The sequence below is a fragment of the Ranitomeya variabilis genome, chromosome 2, assembly GCF_051348905.1.
Source record: "Ranitomeya variabilis isolate aRanVar5 chromosome 2, aRanVar5.hap1, whole genome shotgun sequence".
Lineage (NCBI taxonomy): Eukaryota > Metazoa > Chordata > Amphibia > Anura > Dendrobatidae > Ranitomeya > Ranitomeya variabilis.
In genome coordinates, this window is record NC_135233.1 from 826990506 (window position 1) to 827012703 (window position 22198).

Here is a 22198-nt window from a genome sequence, read left to right on the forward strand (position 1 = left end):
GTCTTGTGATCAGTAATGGCAATACCAGAACAAGCTTTTCAAGAAAGGACTTTGGACATAGAATGACTGCTGACTCTCCATAGACACAGTCTGGAGTCCAGATACCAGCTACTTTGTAATATTTTCACTGTAGAGTAAAAGAACGGGTCAGTTCCTTATTAGTACTATAAAATCAAAGAGCTCTTAAGTGCCCCTCAGCAGACTTACTTTCCCCTACAGTTGCTCCCCTGGGAACAACTATTTTGATGTGCATCTGCAAGTCATTTAACACCTCTGCAGCTTAAGGTTTTGTGAAAACTGATGACTCATTTATTCAATGCTTCCTTCAACACTTGGCAAAGGTTCCAGATTTTTTTTCTATTCTATATGTTAAAAATTTAACGTATTAATGATTGGTCTTATAATAATAAAAAAAAAATTGCTTATTTTACTTTATAAGAGCTCACACGCAAGATGTGGGACTTTATTAAAAAAAAAAACATCATCAATATTAATATTGAGCCAAGAAAAAACAACAAAGGAAAAACCCAAGTGAAAAAAAACAAACCATGATTTGAGGACCAGCATGTCTTTCAGTCCCCTAAAAGAACAAGACGTCATTTGTTCCAAATCTACTATGGGGTGCATTTGCACCAGTATATGAGCCTTCAGCCTCTCAGTAAACATGGCTCAAACTTGCAGGTCATGCCCAAACTGTTATAATCATGCCCATTTTCAATACTGGCAAGTGCTGAAGAAAAATTTCTGCACGATTTGTGAGATTAAAATCATGAATTACACTGATCCTTCAAGTGTCCATTTTAGTGTTTCAAATTAAATTATAAAGTACAAATTATCCAAAAGTATACAGCTCCATATACTTTGGATGACTTGGCCTGGATTCATCATATGCTTTCATTTATTTTTTATTCACTTATCTTTTTTATCTTCTGGTATTTGAGAACTTTATTTCTTTTTTTTTTTTTTTTTTTTTTTGGGGGGGGGGGGTTGTTTAAATGATTCACGTGGTTCATGAATTTTGAGTCAAAAATGGTCTGTCTTTTGTCTCTGACACCCTTTGTCACTTTTTAGCACAGAAAGTGGCATGTTTCAGAAAAAAAAAAAATTGCACTAAAATAATTGACTTACGTTATGTGCGTCACATTTTGCGACTTTCTAAAAAGTTGCAATTTATGACTCGCTCAAAAACATCTGGAAACCCCAAACTTTAGCCACAATGACAACAGGTGAACTCATAAAAAGGACTCCAAGGCCTCCGTCACACATCTGTATAAAACACGTATGTGAAAAACTCGTACCAGTGTCATCAGCATTTTCCAATAGTGGTTCCTTTTATACCATCAGTGTGGTCATCAGTGTTTTCCCAGTATGGATAAAGAAAGAAATCACAAAGCTTCTCCTACACTTTGCAATGTTAAATGCCATCCGGATGCCATCAGTGTGCTGTACACGATTTTTCACAGACTCAGTCACTTGTGTTGGCCCTTGTCACCCGTGCTGCCTGAAAAAAACAGACATGTCTGTTTTTTGCACTGACATACGGTCCGTATAAAAAAACGCAAATTTAACACAAAAAAATAGGCACGAATGAAAATCAAAAAAACAGGCGCAAATCCAATAAATGGGGCCCAAAATGTGCAAACAACTGGTTGCAAATAGATCAATTTGTTGTCAACTTTTCATGTGGGTGTGACATTTCTGTGTATTACCTTATGGCTGTATTTCAATACTATACTTATTTTGGTCATAAAAATCTAAAAATACTTTTTTCAACGTGGAAATAATAAGCATGGATTAAACATTTGCAAATTATGTCATATTTTTTTCTTTGAAAAGAAACATGTTTTGATCAGCATCCTATGGCATTGTGTGCTGGGCCAAACTCATATAGTGAAACTATGAAACGGAGATCCTGTTTTCATTTTCCATTGTTTATGCTATTCGCATTGCATTCATAAGATGCTACCAGACAAGTGCCGGATTTTGTTTCCAGAATTCCCTCTTGTTTTTTCCTAAGCTGCTTAGGTGGCTTCCTAACCGGCAAGGCTTATTAAGCGAGGCCATGTGTCAGGCGGAGGAAGAATAAAATGTTAGGGCCGTGATAAGTGTGTAGCACTTAGAGGTTAAAAAATAAAATCATTGTAAATATTTTTTCAGCGAATAACGAGGCAAAACTGTGACCATCAATCAGAAACGCAAAGAAGTTTGATAAGTTGCTTAAAAACATAACGGTGGGGAGGACGACATGTCTCACCACTCTACTATTGTGGAGATCAAGCAGGGACACAGTAGAAAGGCAATTTGCCCACTAAGGTCTCAGACGTCAGTATTTTACTTTTTTTTTGCAAAAAAATGATTCCGGTGTCATCAGTGTTTTTCACATATTGATAAGCAAAAACGTGCCAAAGCCTCTCCTATCCTTTGAAATGTTAAACACGAACAGCACACGGATGACATACATGTGTTGCCTGTGTTTTTCACGGACTCGTAGACTTGTTTTTTTATTTTTGTCTTTAACTTTTTACTTACGATTTTTTGGAGAAAAGTTGCATCTTCTGGTAAAATGACTCAAAATAGGCAGATAAAATTACAGACGTGCCTAAAAGCACTCAAAACTGGAATGGAGCACGTTTTTATTATTTAAAAAAGGTCACTTTTTAAAAAGTCACAATTAATAAGTCACCTGAAAGAGGAAGAAGATGAAAAATAGGCGAAAACCATCAATAACAAAAAAATAATGCAATAATGAATCAGGCCCTATATGTTCACATTAAACATACAGACAGGAAGGGCGGACTGAACTATGTAAATATATACAAAATTGCAGTTATTTTATTTTGATTATTGTAGAGGAAAGACATTTAATATTTTTCTTTCTGCATTTAACACTTTGCATGCTGGTTAGTAAAAAAAGGATCACCTGCTAGATTCTACATGAGATTGTAATAAAAGTTTAAAAAAAAATCATGTATGCTCTTATTACAGACATACTGCGACATGAAAAATGCCGGTGGTGGTTGGACCGTTATTCAAAAACGCTTTGATGGCAGTGTGGATTTCCACAGAACATGGAAAGAATATAAAAAGGTAACGAGAAAGACAATTATTTTTGGCTTGGGGTTGTCAACGGGGACAAAGTATTTCTATATATATTTTCATTTTAAGTGCACATATTTGGGGCTAAAAATCAATTTTGCAATTGGGTTCCATCAAAAATTTTGCCTTGCACATTCAACTTTGTTATAGTATGTGGTCATAAATCAGATGAGAGGAGCTCAGAAAAAGAGTTACAAACTCTCCAGTCAGACTTTTAAGCCCTTATACACATTAGACCAACAACCCCTCTTATATCAATGAGTTTGGCTGGCCGTCTAATGTGCATGGAGCACCGGACAACTGATGGTTGGGGAATATGTTGAAAGCGGATGTCCGATTTTGGACTGCTGTGCGCATTGTTTCCTGTTGATAAAATCGGCAGGTTTCTCACAAAAAACATAGGAGCACTCCTATGTATGGCGAGTCGGTTAAGATGGTGGTCAACTGAATGATTGCCCGAAGCAACGTTCAGCCGACAACCATGTAATGTGTATGTCCAGCCTTGAAACGGGTTCACTAATAAATTTTTCGTTAACTTATACTGCATTTGCCAATATTTTGAGTGAAACCCAATTTCAAAAAAGATATTTAGCACTAATTACTATTACTTTAAAAAAATTGTACCAGAGGTAGACAATTCCTTTAACATCTATTAAAAAAACCCTGCAAAACATATAAATAGCTCTCAACAACTCCTCCCTTGATCTCCTTCTGCAATCTGAAAGAATTAAAAAACCGCAGCAACTACGCGATCAAAGATACCCAGAAGAATCTATTAATGTTGAATACAAAATTGACTTTATTAGAAAAAATTAATCAGGACAGGAGACATAGGGAAGCAAGGCTTACATCGTTTCACACATGTTTGGAAACGCTAGGGTGCACACCGTAGGATTGGTATTAAATATATAAAAAAGTGCAGAAAATTGCATACTTAAAAAGTATATACACTGTCGTCACAGGTGAGTATACTGACAATCTGAAAGAATTGTATATAATTATATAGAATTGTACTGTACATAAACGTGTCACCGGAGAGCAGTCATTTTCCCTGCATATTCCTGTATTTTCAGCATCTGTAAGGCTACGTTCACATTTGCGTTGTTGGTCGCAGCGTCGTCGACGCAACGCACAATTCATGTCAAACGCATACACAACGCAGCGTTTTTTGACGCATGCGTTGTCCTATACAATTGAAGATCCAAAACGCCCCCCAAAAAATACATTTAGTCAAAAGGCGCATGCGTCAAAAAACGCAGCTCAACGCAGGCAACTGCGCCCTATGCATTTTTCATAGACACTAATGTATTTTTTGGCGCATTTACGACGCAGGTGCGTTGCATGCGTTTTTCTTCGGAAATGTGACGCATCAAAACTGCAACCTGTAGCGTCGTCCGCGCCCTGTCTGGTGTGCCCAAAAAACGCATGCGTCATACAACGCATGACAACGCATACCGGCGCATGTCTATGCGCCACCCATGTTAAAGATAGGGGCGCATGACGCATGCGTCGGTATCCGTCGACGACGCTGTGCCCAAAGACGCAAATGTGAACGTAGCCTAAGGTAATTAGTTGCATCAGGTCACCGCCCCACTTTTCTGTCAGCATTGGAAATCATGTTAAGCCCCACCCTCTTGGCTAAGCCCCATCTCCTTGGCTATCTAAAGAAATCACAGCGAAATTAAGTCTATTGTTCGCTGCAAGATGTCTGCTAGACTGTTTTGTTATCGAAATATGTAGATAATCCTGCACTATCCATGCACATCTATGCATGTTTATTATTAATTTATAAGTTGATTTCCTTTAAAAAAACACAAAAAAAACCAAACCTTTGCTGAGTAAAATAAAAGATTGTCCACTGCCTGACAATAACTTTTTCCATAAACTATCGTTTATGCATGTTTTACACAGTTTGAAAAAGATAAAGCCAAGACAACTCAAAAGCTGTGCTTAGTTTTGGACACCTATTAAGCACAAACATTTGTTTTATTTTTGCTGAAGATATTAATAGTTCTTTATGAAATGATAATTATTTCCTAGGGATTTGGTGACCCATCTGGAGAATACTGGCTGGGCAATGAGCTCGTCTCCCAACTAACAAATCTACAGCGCTATGTTCTCAAGATCCAGCTTAAAGACTGGGAGGGAAATGAAGCCTATTCGCTCTACGACCAGTTTTATTTAGGAACGGAGGCCCAGAAATTCAGGTGAGAATCGGTAAGAGACGGTAGAAAAGGTAGTAGGTAAAATGAGATAACATGTATGCCATAGAACAGAAAGTGCTTGTCTACATAATTAGCAGCAGTAAAATAAATAGACCACATACAAATCTACACAACGTACCGTAAAAAATAGTAACTACTGCACATCTCATTACCAAATCATATATTAAAGCAATATGGCATTAAAGAGATTGTCTATCTAAAGCTTAACGATTGATGATCTATCCATCGAATGTGTCATCAACATGAAAGTGGAGATTTGGGAGTGAAGGCAAATACGATCAGTGATCAGCTGAAATCTGCTCCGGTAGAAGTTAGTTATAAGCTAAGTATGGGGCGTAACATGCCAGACCTATACATTGTTAATTGGCCGCTGCATACACGATCCTTTAACCCCATTCACTTACTGCCAGAGCAGAGGTGCCAGTTGACAATCTTGTATTGATGACATTCTATAGACAGATTATAAACTGTTCTGGACAACATTAGGGCAGCACGGTGGATCAATAGTTAACCTTGCAGCACTGGGGTCGTGGGTTCAAATCCCACCAAGGACAACATGTTTGTATGTTCTCCCCGTGTTTGCTACATTTCTTCTGGGTTCTCTGGTCTCCTCCCACACTCCAAAGATGTACTGATGGGGAATTTAGTTACTGTATATACTTGTGTATAAGCTGAGATTTTCAGCACACTTTTTGTGCTGAAAATGCCCCCCTTGGCTTATACACGCGTCATTGTCCCAGAAAGTCAGCAGGGGAGGGGGAGAGGAGTGGCAGAGCAGCGGCAGGGACATCATATTCACCCTCCTCGGTCCGTTGCTGCACGTCCCTGCAATCTCTATTGTACCAGCGTGGCACTGGCAGCTCTCCTGTGCTGAGTGGTCACGTGGTACCGCTCACTAAGGTGATGAATATGGACGCATCTCCACTCCCATAGGCGTGGAGCGCATATTCATTGCCTTAATGAGCGGTACCACGTGACCACTCAGCACAGTAGAGCTGCTAGTGCCGTGCCGGTACAAAGGAGGTTGCAGGGACAGGCAGCAACAGACGGAGGAGGACGAGTATGACGGGGAAGACACGCATACGAGGGGACCGGGAAAGACACGCATATGACGGGAGAGCCACGCATATGACGGGAGAGCCATGCATATGACGGGGGAAGGTGCCGCGGCTTATACTTGGGTCGGCTTATACTCGAGTATATACAGTAAGTTGTTTTTTTTTTTTTAAATCTTCTGTTTGAACCACAATTAAAAAGTAATGTCTGATATTCATTAGTTGATATTCAGTAAATATAAAGTGAAAAATAATTTTGCCAGTTTTAATTATTTTAGGGACCATTGTGGGTTTTTCTTACTTTAAAAGAAAGGTATAAACAATTTTTTCCATGTGTGTACTGTATTTTGTGGATTATAAGACGCACCCCAAATTTTTGGGAGGAAAATAGGAAAAAACTTTACTAATAATCTTGTCATTCAGCACTCACTATCTTCAGTCAAAACTAAATCTTTGTCATTTGGTGCTAGTTAGAACTTATACAGTATATATATATATATATATATATATATATATATATATATATATATATATTTTTTTTTTTTTAACATCAGACACTCAAATGCTTTTGGGAGCAAAGGACAGCGATGGGTCATTACAGTCAGCCAATAGCACAGCTTCCAAGTAAATGCCAAAGATTAGGCTGCTAAGACGGCATTTCCTCTCGAAATATAAGCAAATATGTGATAGATCATGGATGGAGGCTCTATAAATAGCTCCAATACTTTATGTTTCTGAGGACCAGCTTGTTTCTACATTTATGTTCATGGACAAGTTTACACTTGATGTAACGTTACTTTTGATGATCTGTCTGTGAGAGTATAGTGTAAACAGTAAATGCGAAAAGCCTTTCAGTCAAGGATAATAATACACATTTATAACAGAAAGCAATATCCAACAGTTGGAAGAAACGAGAATACAGGAACCAACATATTCAATATGAAGCCAGACACGGAAAGCTTTTCTGTATACACGGTGATAGATTTTTCCATTAATGTGAACCAGCAAAACACTTTACTTCCAACATCAATTCTCTTTCCATTTTCAATTACCGCAGGATTCACCTCAAAGGATATACTGGGACAGCGGGCAAAATAAACAGTATAAGCCAACCAGGAAATGAGTTTAGCACAAAGGATGCAGACAATGACAAATGTATCTGCAAGTGCTCACAAATGGCGACAGGAGGTAGGAACGGTTTTCAATTTTATGGTCTTCCTATTTTTACTGGCATTTGAACACTGCTATGTTCTTGGAACGTGAGATGGCCGAAATGTTGCGTCTGCCTCTGAACTGTGAAATCAGAATCTCTCTTTTATGCTGGGATTACAAGACAAGTCTGGTTGCAGATTTATTTAAAAAAAAAAAAAAAACAAGCAAAAAAGCGAAAAAACAAAAGACTTTGGTAAACAACCTCACAGCAATCAGTCACAGGTTGGGACCTTGCTTTCCTATAAAGAAACATTGAGGTTGCATTACAATTGGGTGATTTTTGGGGGCGGTGTCATCCCTGCCTAAAATAGTTTTTCTAATCCAATTTAGGTCCCATTTACTTAATTTTCAAGCAAGTCTATAACTTTTTCTATATAATATAGTTTATAGTAATCTGCTGTAGTAAATTAAAATAAATTGCTTACAAATGCTAAAATGTGTCAATACTAAAGTGAAGCAAAAAAAATTAGTGCTTCGCTAGTCCGATGTCTAATCTGTCCCTGTTTTAGCTGGATCAGTGCAGTCTTCATCTCTGTGGCCAGCATTCTGGGGGCCTCTGGCATTTATTATGCTCAGTGGCATCGTTATGGCGTGATGCATGTCATGACATCGCATGAAGCTTAGTCAAAACAAAGAGGTGCCCAAGATGCAGGGCTGTGGATGGACGATGGACTAGAGCAGCATGAGCCCTTTTGCTAAACTCTCATCACTGCTCATCTGATGAGTTTATTCAATTGAAAAGACTCATAGAAAAATTGCCATAGCGTTCATACTGCACCTGGTCGGGTTGGCACTGGTTACTTTGATGAGTGGAATCTAAGGGACTACCTCTCAAATTTACCTTGAACCTCCACAAAGAGGTTTGAATGTTGGCACACGGTAACTCTGAAGTAGACTTCTACCTGTGCAACTGCAGCAAGAGATTTTTTTTTTTATTTGCCTGAAAAAGCTTTTTGTTGAAGTGTCAATAGTTCCACATTTAAGAAAATAGGTTTTCAATTCTTAAGACAAATTTGATTACAATCTTTAATTAACAAGTTATAGGCTACTTAGCCAATGAACTATGGAGTTAAACTAAAATGTTTGGTGTCCTTTCTTCCAGGTTGGTGGTTTGATGCCTGTGGTCCTTCTAACTTGAATGGGATGTATTACTCATTGGGGCAGAATACAAATAAATTTAATGGAATCAAATGGTACTACTGGAAAGGATCGGGGTATTCTCTGAAAGCGACAACAATGATGATCCGACCAGTTGACTTTCAAATACAAAACTAAAACGTTCCTTCCATTATGGAAACAGTTGCAAGATCAATAAACATTAAAAAGTCATACCTGCCGCCATGTTGATTGGAAATCGAGAAACAATACTCCAGAAAGTGGACTACTTTACTAAAGGGAAGAATTATTAAAACTCATATCTATAAGACTTCAAGGCAGCTTTGACACGGCCTGTGAGAAACTTTCTGCTGTGATCAACATTTATTTGGATGTAAATAACTGGAACTGTGAAGTATACAGAAACCCAAAGTTGTGCCTCTCTGCAGACACATACTTGCAGTCTTCATGGCAGCCTACCTGCAAACCACTTTGTATGATATTTTGTATTATGTGGTGTACATATGACTGTAAATTAACTGTATACAGATTTTGATAATGTGTTAAGCATATAAATAAGAGTAGCCCAGATTATATTTTATGACTTGTTTACATATTTTAGATAATTATAGGTAATCCCATTACTTAATGGTTAAAAAAGCAAACATGCAAATTCCACATGTAATCGAGGTACGATTCAAATTGCCAAAGAATCTTGACTTCTCGCAAAGACTCAATGGTTTGTGTGACCTGCATAACACAGAAGTAAACTGGTGAACAAACGTTACTGATATAGTAGATGAGATTATATTTACATATACACATAAGAGTAGAATTCACAAAAGATAATCATTACTTCTGTTTATAGAGTCAAATATGGCTAATGTGTGCCGCTATGGTTTCATGAGATTGAGGGGGAAGTCAGCAAAAGTCATTTGACTTCAGCATGACCTGTTACATTGCATCTGCATATAAGAAGGTTTTATTTGTATATTAATTTGGATTATTTTACAATTCTATAAAAAAACATCAGAGATTGGGAAAAAAAACAACTTCACACAAACTAGTTGTAGCCGGAGTAGGAGGTTAAGCAAAGTCTAGTCAAAAAAATGATTTTGAATGTTATAATAACCTATATTAAGAAAGTATTCTCAACCTCGCTCTAGAGCAGTTCCGAGCAATACAGTCTACTTACTTCTTGGTTTCTAGCAGGGCGGGCTCTCCTTCTTAACAGCTTTGGAGAATAGAACTGCAGTATTAGTAGAACTATAAACCCCAGCACAAGTTCTGCTATAACACCTTCAGCTATCAGTAGTTTGTTCTGAGTCTACATGGTCATCCCTAGACTTACACATAGAGATAACAAAGCATTTAAACAAGTACACAGCTCCAGACAGTAAGAGCAGAGAGTCTTGTTTAGGAGGACCTGCAGTGAAAGCTGCCGGGCTGCTGATCTATAACCATCTCTTCAGAAGATGAGAAAAACAGGAGGAAGGTGAGAAACTATTTGCTGTATAGAGCAGTGTTCCCCAACTCCGGTCCTCAAGAGCCACCAACAGGTCATGTGTTCAGGATTTCCTTAGTGTTTCACAGGTGATGGAATTATTGCCTGTGAAGGTGATGCAATTATCACCTGGGCAACACTAAGGAAATCCTGAAAACATGACCTGTTGGTGGCTCTTGAGGACCGGAGTTGGGGAACATTGGTATAGAGAGTTGACTGGAATAAGAGTTAACCCCATCCTGGATTGTAACTACTGCCCACTTTCCAATCAGGCACTTGCCGGCTGGGCTCCATGTAAACCATCTGTACACTATAAAAGAATAAATCTTTCATTACAGAAAGAAGAATGGCAGTAGATAGAAAAAGCAAGTCAATCGCAAACTTGCTTATTTTCATGCTGTCCAACTAATTAAAGCAATTTAGGAACCTAAAAACACCCCTCTAATTCTCTGTATTAATTATAACAATTTGAAAGCCTACATAATTAGAAAATTATAAAGGATCTATCCAGTCTTTCAGACAGAATCAGCGCCATTCTTCTGCATGGCATATGACTAGTAAAGTAAAATGGGATAAGCTGAAATACTGGGGATGACTCATGGGCAAAAGTATGGGCATTTCTTAAAAACAGCATAAAAAACAAACACCCTATTTTCTAAAAAAACAAAAACCCCTTCAACTTGTGTTTGCAAAATTTCACAGCTTGCAGTAGAAAAAATACTTTGCTATATTACAGCCAACTGCATATTAAAGCAATTTTCTCTAAAATATCTAGTCTATGCAAGATCCATTTAATTTGCATTTTATAATTTTTTTTTATACTTTGTTATGAAGTGTATGTCCTTTGTGAACACTGTCTTTTTTTCTGTAAACATAGACCTACTTCAATAAATGAGTAATTATTTATTTTCCGGTTTTCATAGAATTTGCCAGTCTCAAAAGTTTGATTTTTTTTTTTGCATTGCTGATAGTCGTTTCTATAGATTTCTTAATTATATGTTGATGTACAATAACAAATTGTATTGTGGTACCGGGTTAGCCAGAAAATTCGATATGAATACTTTTTTGCCCAATGATGACGAAAGTATTCTAGGAGTGATACCTTTATTGGCTAACCAGAAAATAATATGTCTGCAAGCTTTTAGAGCACAGTGGCTCCTTCTTCAGGCAGGATTACAAATAAATTAATAAGAAAAAAGCACAACATGGTGTCTTTCGAAAGTACAACTCGTCCCGCAACAAACAAGCCCTCATATGGCCATATTGACCGGAAAATTAAAAAACGAAAATATCTCCAGAGGTTAAATGGAGAGTTTCAGCTGTATTTGTAAAAAAGTTATATACTTTTGAAGTCTCATAAAAGAGCACAAAGGTAAGAAAGGGTAACATATACAGAAGTTGTGTTAGGGCACTGTAGTAGTCCAACTCACGTGGCGGTATGCGGAGGTAGAAAAATAGGAACACTGTCTCTTTAAATCTTGGTTGGCTTATTAAAAGGCAGCATAAACCAACACAAGGGCAAAAATAAACACAGCCCTTCAGGCTATAATAGAAAATAACAAAGAAAACAAACACTGCAACACAGTCCGCACTTATGCGGATGGCACCCCGCTCTGGAGCAACACAGGATCAGTCCGTCCTTCTACAAGACACAGAAAGCCACTGAAAACTCCTCTCCCCAAGCTTGATGAACCTAGACTGTCTGTAGAACTCGGTTATTTAAGCCCACGCCTGACACATGTACAATATATATATTAAAGAAGAAAAATTGGAACAGCATCGATTATTACCTCAAATGTCATGCAGAGCTTTCCCAACCAGCAATCCAATGGTTTCCAATAGTAGAGTAAAAAAAAGGAAAGCAGCACAAAAAAAGGTTAGAAAAAAAAAAGTTGACTTTATTGCCCAAATGGCATGGCAACATTTCGGATGTAATATCCTTTCTCAAGCAATGAACACATTAGTGGTATATTTATAGGGTGCACATACATTTCTCATTAGTAAATTGATTATAAGCAAACATTAAAAAAATATAATAATAGTGCATTCATAATAGGTGACTATTAAAGTGCTTTAATAAACCTTTGGGGCATCCTCTTTCGGAAATTTTTTTAAAATATTTTTTTTCATGAAGTTATCATGGTCTTGTAATGTATTCACTAAGCATGCATTAATGGGAATTAAGATAACAGATGCCAAAGATGTGTGGTCATTCTGTGTCACAGGTTATGGATAAGAGAAACACGGGGGAACGTGGGATTAGCCTCCCCTTAAGGTCTCTATGTCCGTCCATAGGAATGGGATGCCCCACTTAATTTGGGAGGGTTTCCCAGACCTAGTGATACTATATTGGGCTTACGTCCTGACCCGTTGTTTCTGCGGCATATATAAATCTGTCCCTCAAGAGAATTGCAGTGCATTTGACATATGACCAATGATAATACAGGTGTTTTTTATTTAAAAGTAATTACCGTATATACTCGAGTATAAGCCGACCCGAGTATAAGCCGACCCCCCTAATTTTGCCTCAAAAAACTGGGAAAACTTATTGACTCGAGTATAAGCCTAGGGTGGAAAATGCAGCAGCTACTGGTGAATTTCAAAAATAAAAATAGATGCACCATACCGTTCATTATGGCCCCATAGCTGTGCCATATAGTGCTCTGCACCATTCATTATTGCCCCATAGCTGTACAATAGAAAGCTGTGCCATATAGTGCTCTGCACCGTTCATTATTGCCCCATAGCTGTGCCATATAGTGCTCTGCACCGTTCATTATTGCCCCATAGCTGTGCCATATAGTGCTCTGCACCGTTCATTATTGCCCCATAGCTGTGCCATATAGTGCTCTGCACCGTTCATTATTGCCCCATAGCTGTACAATAGAAAGCTGTGCCATATAGTGCTCTGCACCGTTCATTATTGCCCCATAGCTGTGCCATATAGTGCTCTGCACCGCTCCTTATTGCCCCATAGCTGTGCCATATAGTGCTCTGCACCGCTCCTTATTGCCCCATAGCTGTGCCATATAGTGCTCTGCACCGCTCCTTATTGCCCCATAGCTGTGCCATATAGTGCTCTGCACCGTTCATTACTGCCCCATAGATGCTCCATAGAAAGCTGTGCTGCTGCTGCAATAAAAATAATAAAACACATACTCACCTCTCTTGCTTGCAGCTCCTCAGCGTCCCGTCCCGGCGTCTCTCCGCACTGACTGATCAGGCAGAGGGCGGCGCGCACACTATATGCGTCATCGCGCCCTCTGACCTGCACAGTCAGTGCGGAGAGAGAGACGCTGGGAAGACAGAGCGGCACCCGGCGTGTGGAACGCGGACAGGTGAATATATAATACTTACCTGCTCCCGGCGTCCCGCTCCTTCCCCCGGACAGCTGGTCTTCGGTGCCGCAGCCTCTTCCTCTGTCAGCGGTCACCGGCACCGCTGATTAGAGAAATGAATAGGCGGCTCCGCCCCTATGGGAGTGGAGTCCATATTAATTTCTCTAATGAGCGGTCCCACGTGACCGCTGAACAGGGGAAGAGCTGCGGCACCTGGAGACCGTGGGACTGCAGGGACAGCGCCAGGAGCCTCGGAAGCAGGTAAGTATGCCTCAAAGCCCTCTCCCCCTCACCCGCCGACCGTGACTCGAGTATAAGCCGAGAGGGGCACTTTCAGCCCAAAAATTTGGGCTGAAAATCTCGGCTTATACTCGAGTATATACGGTAATATATAAATATTTGCAATCTCATATGCTTTACTGTATGGTGATGCCACGGCCCATGTATGTGTAGTTTCTATGTAACTATATGCTCATGCACTAGCTATACATCTATATACCTTAACAAACATGATCTTCAGAGCGGGTCTGCGCAGTAAACTCCACTTTTTTTCAAACCTTCCTTTGTGCGGTTTTACACACACACACACACACACACACACACACACACACACACACACACACACACACACACACACAAACAAATATGCGGCCAAGAAGAAAAATGCAGATAGCACTCACCGGTCCTTAAAACTTCATCCTTTATTGAAACTTTAAAATGTCATGGCCAGAGGAACAGGTTGCTGGGATGTGCGAGCTGTGTAAGTCTTACACCAGCTCGCACATCCCAGCAACCTGTACCTCTGGCCATGACATTTTAAAGTTTCAATAAAGGATGAAGTTTTAAGGACCGGTGAGTGCTATCTGCATTTTTCTTCTTTGCTGCATACACCCTGTTTTTGCATGAGCACCTGGAGTCCATAGAGGCGGTCTCTATCCGGAAAGCACTCCATTCAGCATATGGTTGTCTGGCCCCACAGCAGTGCCGTTATATTTTTCTTTTTTTGCATACACACATAAATATATACACACCGCCGAGACCCATAATTTTGCCACAAAGAACTGGGAAAACTTAATGACTCGAGTATAAGCCTAGGGTGGGAAAAGCAGCAGCTAGTGGTAAATTTCAAAACAAAAATAGATACCAATAAAAGTAAAATTAATTGAGACATCAGTAGGTTAAGTGTTTTTGAATATCCATATTGCATCAGGAGCCCCATATAATGCTCCATACAGTTCATGATGGGCCCCATAAGATGCTCCATACAAAATACGCCCCATATAATGCTGCATAAAAGGTTAATGATGGCCTCATTATATGCTCCATAGAATATTATGCCCCATATAATGCTGCACAAAGGTTGATGGCCCCATAAGATGCTCCATAGAATAATATGCCCCACATGCTGCTCCATAAAGGTTGATGGCTCCATAAGATGCTCCATAGAATATTATGCCTCAAATAACGCTGCACAAAGGTTGTGGCCCCATAAGATGCTCAATAGAATAATATGCCCCATATGCTGCTGCATAAAGGTTGATGGCCCCATAAGATGCTCCATAGAATAATATGGTCCGTATGCTGTTGGTGCGATTAAAAAAATAAAAAAAAAAAAAAAAATTACATACCTCTCGTCCTGAGCAGGCTGGGACACCGGCGCGCTATGGGGGCCAAGTGCCGGAGTCGCCACTGGCTCAGGGCATCGGCACTTGCGATATTCACCTGTCCCCATTCCACTGCCGTGCGCCGCTGTGTCTTCCAGGTCTCTGCAGTGACTGTTCAGGCAGAGGGCGCGCACTAACCACATAATCGCGCCCTTTGACCAGAACGTCACAGTCAGAGGACGCGGAAGACAGAGCCGGGTGGTGGAACGAGGACAGGTGAATATCGCATGGCTCACCCTCCCCCGTCATACTCACCCTCTCCTCTCTGCAAGTCCCTGCTTCTCCGATGGTCTCCGACGCGTCAGAAGCTTGTTCCTGTTTTCAGCGGTCACATGGTACCGCTCATTAAAGTAATGAATATGGGTGCCACACCTATGGGAGTGTAGTTGCTTCCATATTCATTACTTTAATAAGAGGTACCGCATGACCGCTGAACACAGGAAGAGCTGTGGGCGCCGAAGACCATCGGAGAAGCATGGAAGTGCAGAGACTGAGCAGGGAGCAGGTGAGTATGATGTGACAGCCGCCACTCCTGCCGCTTCCCCTCCTCTGCCAACCCCCTGGGACAATGACTCGAGTATAAGCCGAGAGAGGCACTTTCAGCCTAAAAAAATGGGCTGAAAAACTCAGCTTATGCTCAAGTATATACGGTATATAGTCAGTGGGTAGAAAGCGTAGTATAGTCCGGCACAGGCTCAAAAGTCGGTCCCAATGCACCTGACTGGAACAGCACCTGGAGGGTCCGGTATGGTAATGTGTGATAATCAGGGTGCCAACCCAAAAAAAACATAGCAACGAAAATGTCCAGTGAAGAGAAAAGGCAGCACTCACCCTACCGGTCGTTTGTTCTTTATTCAAGAGCAGATGAACACATACTGGAAGAGGAGAGATGTGGACTCCGCCTCTTCTCCCCTGCCGCTATGTATTCATCTGCGCTTGAGTAAAGAACAAATGGCTGGACTAACATACACAGGAGGGCTTTTCCCGCCAGACACAGATCATATGCCAAACAGCCTCCATTATGTAGCTTTACCCAACACCCACAGGTGAGGTATGTGGGTAGCCAGACCCCCCCATCTCTCATAGCTACCTGGACAAAGGTGCACCAAACAACATCCTAGTGCTTACGTGCACTAGAGAAAAATACTCCGGGTTACATCACAGGGAGCAGCCATTCCTGTGACACATACCTCCCATTGATTATGCGGCCATTAGTCTCCTCACTATATATACAGTCATGGCCAAAAGTATTCACACCCCTGCAATTCTGTCAGATAATGCTCAGTTTCTTCCGGAAAATGATTGCAAACACAAATTCTTTGGTATTATTATCTTCATTTAATTTGTCTTAAATGAAAAAACACAAAAGAGAAAGAAGCAAAAAGCAAAACATTGATCATTTCACACAAAACTCCAAAAATGGGCCAGACAAAAGTATTGGCACCCTCAGCCTAATACTTGGTTGCACAACCTTTAGCCAAAATAACTGCGACTAACCGCTACCGGTAACCATCAATGAGTTTCTTACAATGCTCTGCTGGAATTTTAGACCATTCTTCTTTGGCAAACTGCTTCAGGTCCCTGATATTTGAAGGGTGCCTTCTCCAAACTGCCATTTTTAGATCTCTCCACAGGTGTTCTATGGGATTCAGGTCTGGACTCATTGCTGGCCACCTTAGAAGTCTCCAGTGCTTTCTCTCAAACCATTTTCTAGCGTTTTTTGAAGTGTGTTTTGGGTCATTGTCCTGCTGGAAGACCCATGACCTCTGAGGGAGACCCAGCTTTCTCACACTGGGCCCTACATTATGCTGCAAAATTTGTTGGTAGTCTTCAGACTTCATAATGCCATGCACACGGTCAAGCAGTCCAGTGCCAGAGGCAGCAAAGCAACCCAAAAACATCAGGGAACCTCCGCCATGTTTGACTGTAGGGACCGTGTTCTTTTCTTTGAATGCCTCTTCTTTTCTCCTGTAAACTCTATGTTAATGCCTTTGCCCAAAAAGCTCCACTTTTGTCTCATCTGACCAGAGAACATTCTTCCAAAACGGTTTAGGCTTTTTCAGGTAAGTTTTGGCAAACTCCAGCCTGGCTTGTTTATGTCTCAGGGTAAGAAGTGGGGTCTTCCTGGGTCTCCTACCATACAGTCCCTTTTCATTCAGACGCCGACGGATAGTACGGGTTGACACTGTTGTACCCTCGGACTGCAGGGCAGCTTGAACTTGGATGTTAGTCGAGGTTCTTTATCCAACATCCGCACAATTTTGCGATGAAATCTCTTGTCAATTTTTCTTTTCCGTCCACATCTAGGGAGGTTAGCCACAGTGCCATGGGCTTTAAACTTCTTGATGACACTGCGCACGGTAGACACAGGAACATTCAGGTCTTTGGAGATGGACTTGTAGCCTTGAGATTGCTCATGCTTCCTCACAATTTGGTTTCTCAAGTCCTCAGACAGTTCTTTGGTCTTCTTTCTTTTCTCCATGCTCAATGTGGTACACACAAGGACACAGGACAGAGGTTGAGTCAACTTTAATCCATGTCAACTGGCTGCAAGTGTGATTTAGTTATTGCCAACACCTGTTAGGTGCCACAGGTAAGTTAGAGGTGCTGTTAGTTACACAAATTAGAGAAGCATCACATGATTTTTCGAACAGTGCCAATACTTTTGTCCACCCCCTTTTTTATGTTTGGTGTGGAATTATATCCAATTTGGCTTTAGAACAATTCTTTTTGTGTTTTATCCAATTTGGCTTTAGAACAATTCTTTTTGTGTTTTTTTCATTTAAGACAAATTAAATGAAGATAATAATACCAGAAAATTTGTGTTTGCAATCATTTTCAGGAAGAAACTGAGTATTATCTGACAGAATTGCAGGGGTGTGAATACTTTTGGCCATAACTGTATGTATATTAGTCATCTCCTTAGAATTAATAATCATCAACAAGATTAAAGTATACAATAATACCAATAAAAGGTGTAATATACATATGAAATCTTTGAATATGGGCAGTACGGTGGCGCAGTGGATAGCACAGCAGCCTTGCAGCGCTGGAGTCCTGGGTTCAAACCCCACCAAGGACATCATTTGCAAAGAGTTTGTATGTTCTCTCCGTGTTTGGGTGGGTTTCCTCTGGGTTCTCCGGTTCTTGATAGGGAATTTAGATTGTGAGCCCCATCGGGGACAGTGATGATAATGTGTGCACACTGTAAAGCGCTGCGGAATATGTTGGCGCTATATAAAAATAAAGATTATTATTATTATAATATTCTATTGTAAGCACTAAAAAGTTACAAATAAAATTAAATGGTTTACATGGTACATTACATGTTTTCTCAATAGCAGATTATGAACTGAATTAATGGAAAAACAAAGCTCTGTTTATAACTTCAGGTTTTACTTTGATAAGGATTTTGGGTATTCTTTCAATGTTTCTTTGGAAATAATAGGTGGAACCATTCATAGCAATACCATAATGAAAGAGTCCATGGCATAAGCTCTCCAACGACACTGTGGTTCTAATGTTTTGACCTTTACAAGCCATTAGGCTTTGAAGTTATAGAGTTTTTCGGTTTTTAATGAATATCCTGCTGAGGTACTTGAGCCCATAACTGCATAACTATCTTAATAGCCAGTGATTAAGGCTGTTTCATAATTTCCTTTCAGCTATAAACAACAGTGTAACTTTTCCTTTGTTAAAAAGGAGTCTGAAAAGTAGACTTCAGTATTCACTAACTTTAGACAAGTTAATCCCCAAGATCAGTCTTATTATACACAGCACGTGTAAGAATGCAACCTCATAATAGGTTCAAATGTAATAAAAATAAAAGTAAACATTATCACCATTGCTTAAAGGGAAGGTGCCGCATTTTATTTTTTGTATTAAAAATGATTGTTTATATAAACAATTATTTTTAATTCAAATTTACATTTTTTAACTTTAACATTTTTTTTGTTATTAATTTTTTTTTCAGCCACTGGGCGCAACCATTTTGCTTTGCGGGAGTGTAAGTGCAGCTGCACGACACTTACACTCTGCAAATACGGCCGCCCTGGGCATAGACATCTGCAGTCGGCTTCCGACCATATAGTTTACATTGAGCTGCTCTCTGCTGTGTTCTGGCCACTCCCCGAGCCGTCCACATCACAGCAGAGGCAGGAGATCGGCGCCATCTTCCTGGAGCTTACAGTGCATCTGTGAGCTCCTGTTTCCCAGTATAATCGCAGGAGCCCTGCGGTTATAGGAGGAGGAGAAGGAGGAGACCAAGGACGGGAGGGAGAAAGGACTCCGCAGGGAGCAGTGAAGTAAGTATCAGTGGGGAGGGGGAGAGGGAATCTAATCCTGTCCTTTGTGGTGCTGACTGTGTATCTAATCCTCTCCTGTGTGATACTGTCTGCTGAGCCATGCATCTAATCCTATCCTGTGTGATACTAACTGAGCTGTGTATCTAATCCTCTCCTGTGTGATACTTTGCTTAGCTATGTATCTAATCCTCTCCTGTGTGATACTTTGCTGAGACGTGTATCTAATCCTCTCCTGTGTGATACTGTCTGCTGAGCCATGCATCTAATCCTATCCTGTGTGATACTAACTGAGCTGTGTATCTAATCCTCTCCTGTGTGATACTTTGCTGAGCTGTGTATCTAATCCTCTCGTGTGATACTTTGCTGAGCTGTTTATCTACTCTTCTGTGTGATAGTCTGCTGAGCCATGCATCTAATCCTATACTGTGTGATACTGACTGAGCTGTGTATCTAATCCTCTCCTGTGTGATACTTTGCTGAGATGTGTATCTAATCCTCTCCTGTGTGATACTGTCTGCTGAGCCATGCATCTAATCCTATCCTGTATGATACTGTCTGCTGCACCATGTATCTAATCCTATCCTGTGTGATACTGACTGAGCTGTGTATCTAATCCTATCCTGTGTGATACTGTCTGCTGAGCCATGTACCTAATCCTGTCCTGTGTGATACCATCTGCTGAGCCGTGTATCTAATCCTATCCTGTGTGATACTGTCTGCTGAGCCATGTATCTAATCCTATCCTGTGTGATACTGACTGAGCTGTGTATCTAATCCTCTCCTGTGTGATACTGTCTGCTGAGCCGTGTATCTAATCCTATCCTGTGTGATACTGACTGAGCTGTGTATCTAATCCTCTCCTGTGTGATGCTGTCTGCTGAGCCATGTATCTAATCCTATCCTGTGTGATACTGACTGAGCTGTGTATCTAATCCTCTCCTGTGTGATACTGTCTGCTGAGCCGTGTATCTAATCCTATCCTGTGTGATACTGTCTGCTGAGCGGTGTATCTAATCCTATCATGTGTGATACTGACTGCTGAGCCATGTATCTAATCCTATCCTGTGTGATACTGACTGAGCTGTGTATCTAATCCTCTCCTGTGTGATACTGTCTGCTGAGCCGTGTATCTAATCCTATCCTGTGTGATACTGTCTGCTGAGCCGTGCATCTAGTCCTATTCTGTGTGTTACTGTGCAGAGATGTGTATCTAATCCTCCCCTGTGTGATATTGACTGCTGAGCTGTGTATCTAATGCTATCCTTTGTGATACTGACGGCTGAGCCATGTATCTAATCCTATCCTGTATGATACTGACTGAGCTGTGTATCTAATACTGTCCTGTGTTATACTGACTGCTGAGCTGTGTATCTAATCCTCTCCTATGCACTCCTCTCCCCCGTTATGTGTGATCTATATGGCGGTATTATGTGAGATCTATATGTCGGTATTATGTGAGAACACTATGGCGTCGTTATTTGCGATCTATATGATGGTATTATGTGACAACTATAGAACAGTATTATGTGTGCTCTATATGGCGGTATTATGTGTGCTCTATATGGCGGTATTATGTGAGAACACTGGCTGTATTATGTGAGATCTATATGGTGGTATTATGTGTGCTCTATATGGCGGTATTATGTGTGCTCTATATGGCGGTATTATGTGAGATCTATATGTCGGTATTATGTGAGAACACTGTGGCGTCGTTATTTGCGATCTATATGATGGTATTATGTGAGAACTATAGAACAGTATTATGTGTGCTCTATATGGCAGTATTATGAGTGATCTATATGGCGATATGTGTGATCTATATGGCGATATTATGTGTGATCTATATGGCGATATGTGTGAACTATATGGCGATATTATGTGTGATCTATATGGCGGTATTATGTGAGAACACTATGGCATCGTTATTTGCGATCTATATGATGGTATTATGTGAGAACTATAGGACAGTATTGTGTGTGATATATATGGCGGTATTATGTGAGAACACTATGGCAGTATTATCTTCAGAAAGCGGACCCATTCTATGGTGGTTCTGGCTGAGCACCTGCACACGGGTCTGGGGTGATAGAGGGGGCAGCATGACCTCCAGTTAGGTGCAGTCAGGGGAGGGCTGGTGAGGCAGCTGAAGAGAGGGGTCTCATTTTTATCGTTACTATATGGCTACTTTTCCTTCCCAGCGTCACCCCGTACTTCGCCTGTCGCCTCGCTTTCACACATCGCCAGGTCAGGATGGAGAAGACAGGATCTGAGGAGGGGAATGGGGTCTTTGCAAGCAAAGTCTGGATCAGAACAGGCCGTCAATCCGCAGAAATGTTTCCTGGATTTCTGTGGAGCAGACAAGCAGACGGTCTATCCATGTTTATAAAAGACAGCGCTCTATGTAAATCCCTGGCTGCTCCGCGCACTGAACATGGTGCCCCCCCATAGACCAGCACACTGCTCTCCTGAAATACTCTGTGCTGCTGTCACCCTGCTCCCTCCACCACATATCTCCCAGAATCCTTGCTGCCTGCCATCCTCGGTGACTGTCTACTTGTCAGTATAAGGCTGCGGTCACACGATCAGTATTTGGTCAGTATTTTACATCAGTATTTTTAAGCCAAAACCAGGAGTGGGTGATAAATACAGAAGTGGTGCATATGTTTCTATTATACTTTTCCTCTATTTGTTCCACTCCTGGTTTT

At 40.7% G+C, this 22198-nt stretch overlaps 2 protein-coding genes across 5 annotated transcripts in view; one reads left to right on the forward strand and one right to left on the reverse strand.

Moving 5' to 3' along the window:
* The window catches only part of ANGPT2 (angiopoietin 2), a 49638-nt gene extending 38528 nt beyond the window's left edge, over positions 1-11110 (forward strand). The window contains exons 6-9 of the mRNA XM_077290051.1: positions 2986-3087; positions 5137-5303; positions 7434-7564; positions 8691-11110. Coding sequence (XP_077146166.1) covers positions 2986-3087; positions 5137-5303; positions 7434-7564; positions 8691-8863 — 573 coding nt within the window. The 3' untranslated portion in view covers positions 8864-11110. The remainder of the gene's footprint in view (positions 1-2985; positions 3088-5136; positions 5304-7433; positions 7565-8690) is intronic.
* Positions 1-22198, reverse strand: part of MCPH1 (microcephalin 1) — a 435753-nt gene that overhangs the window by 214544 nt on the left and 199011 nt on the right. The window lies entirely within an intron of this gene.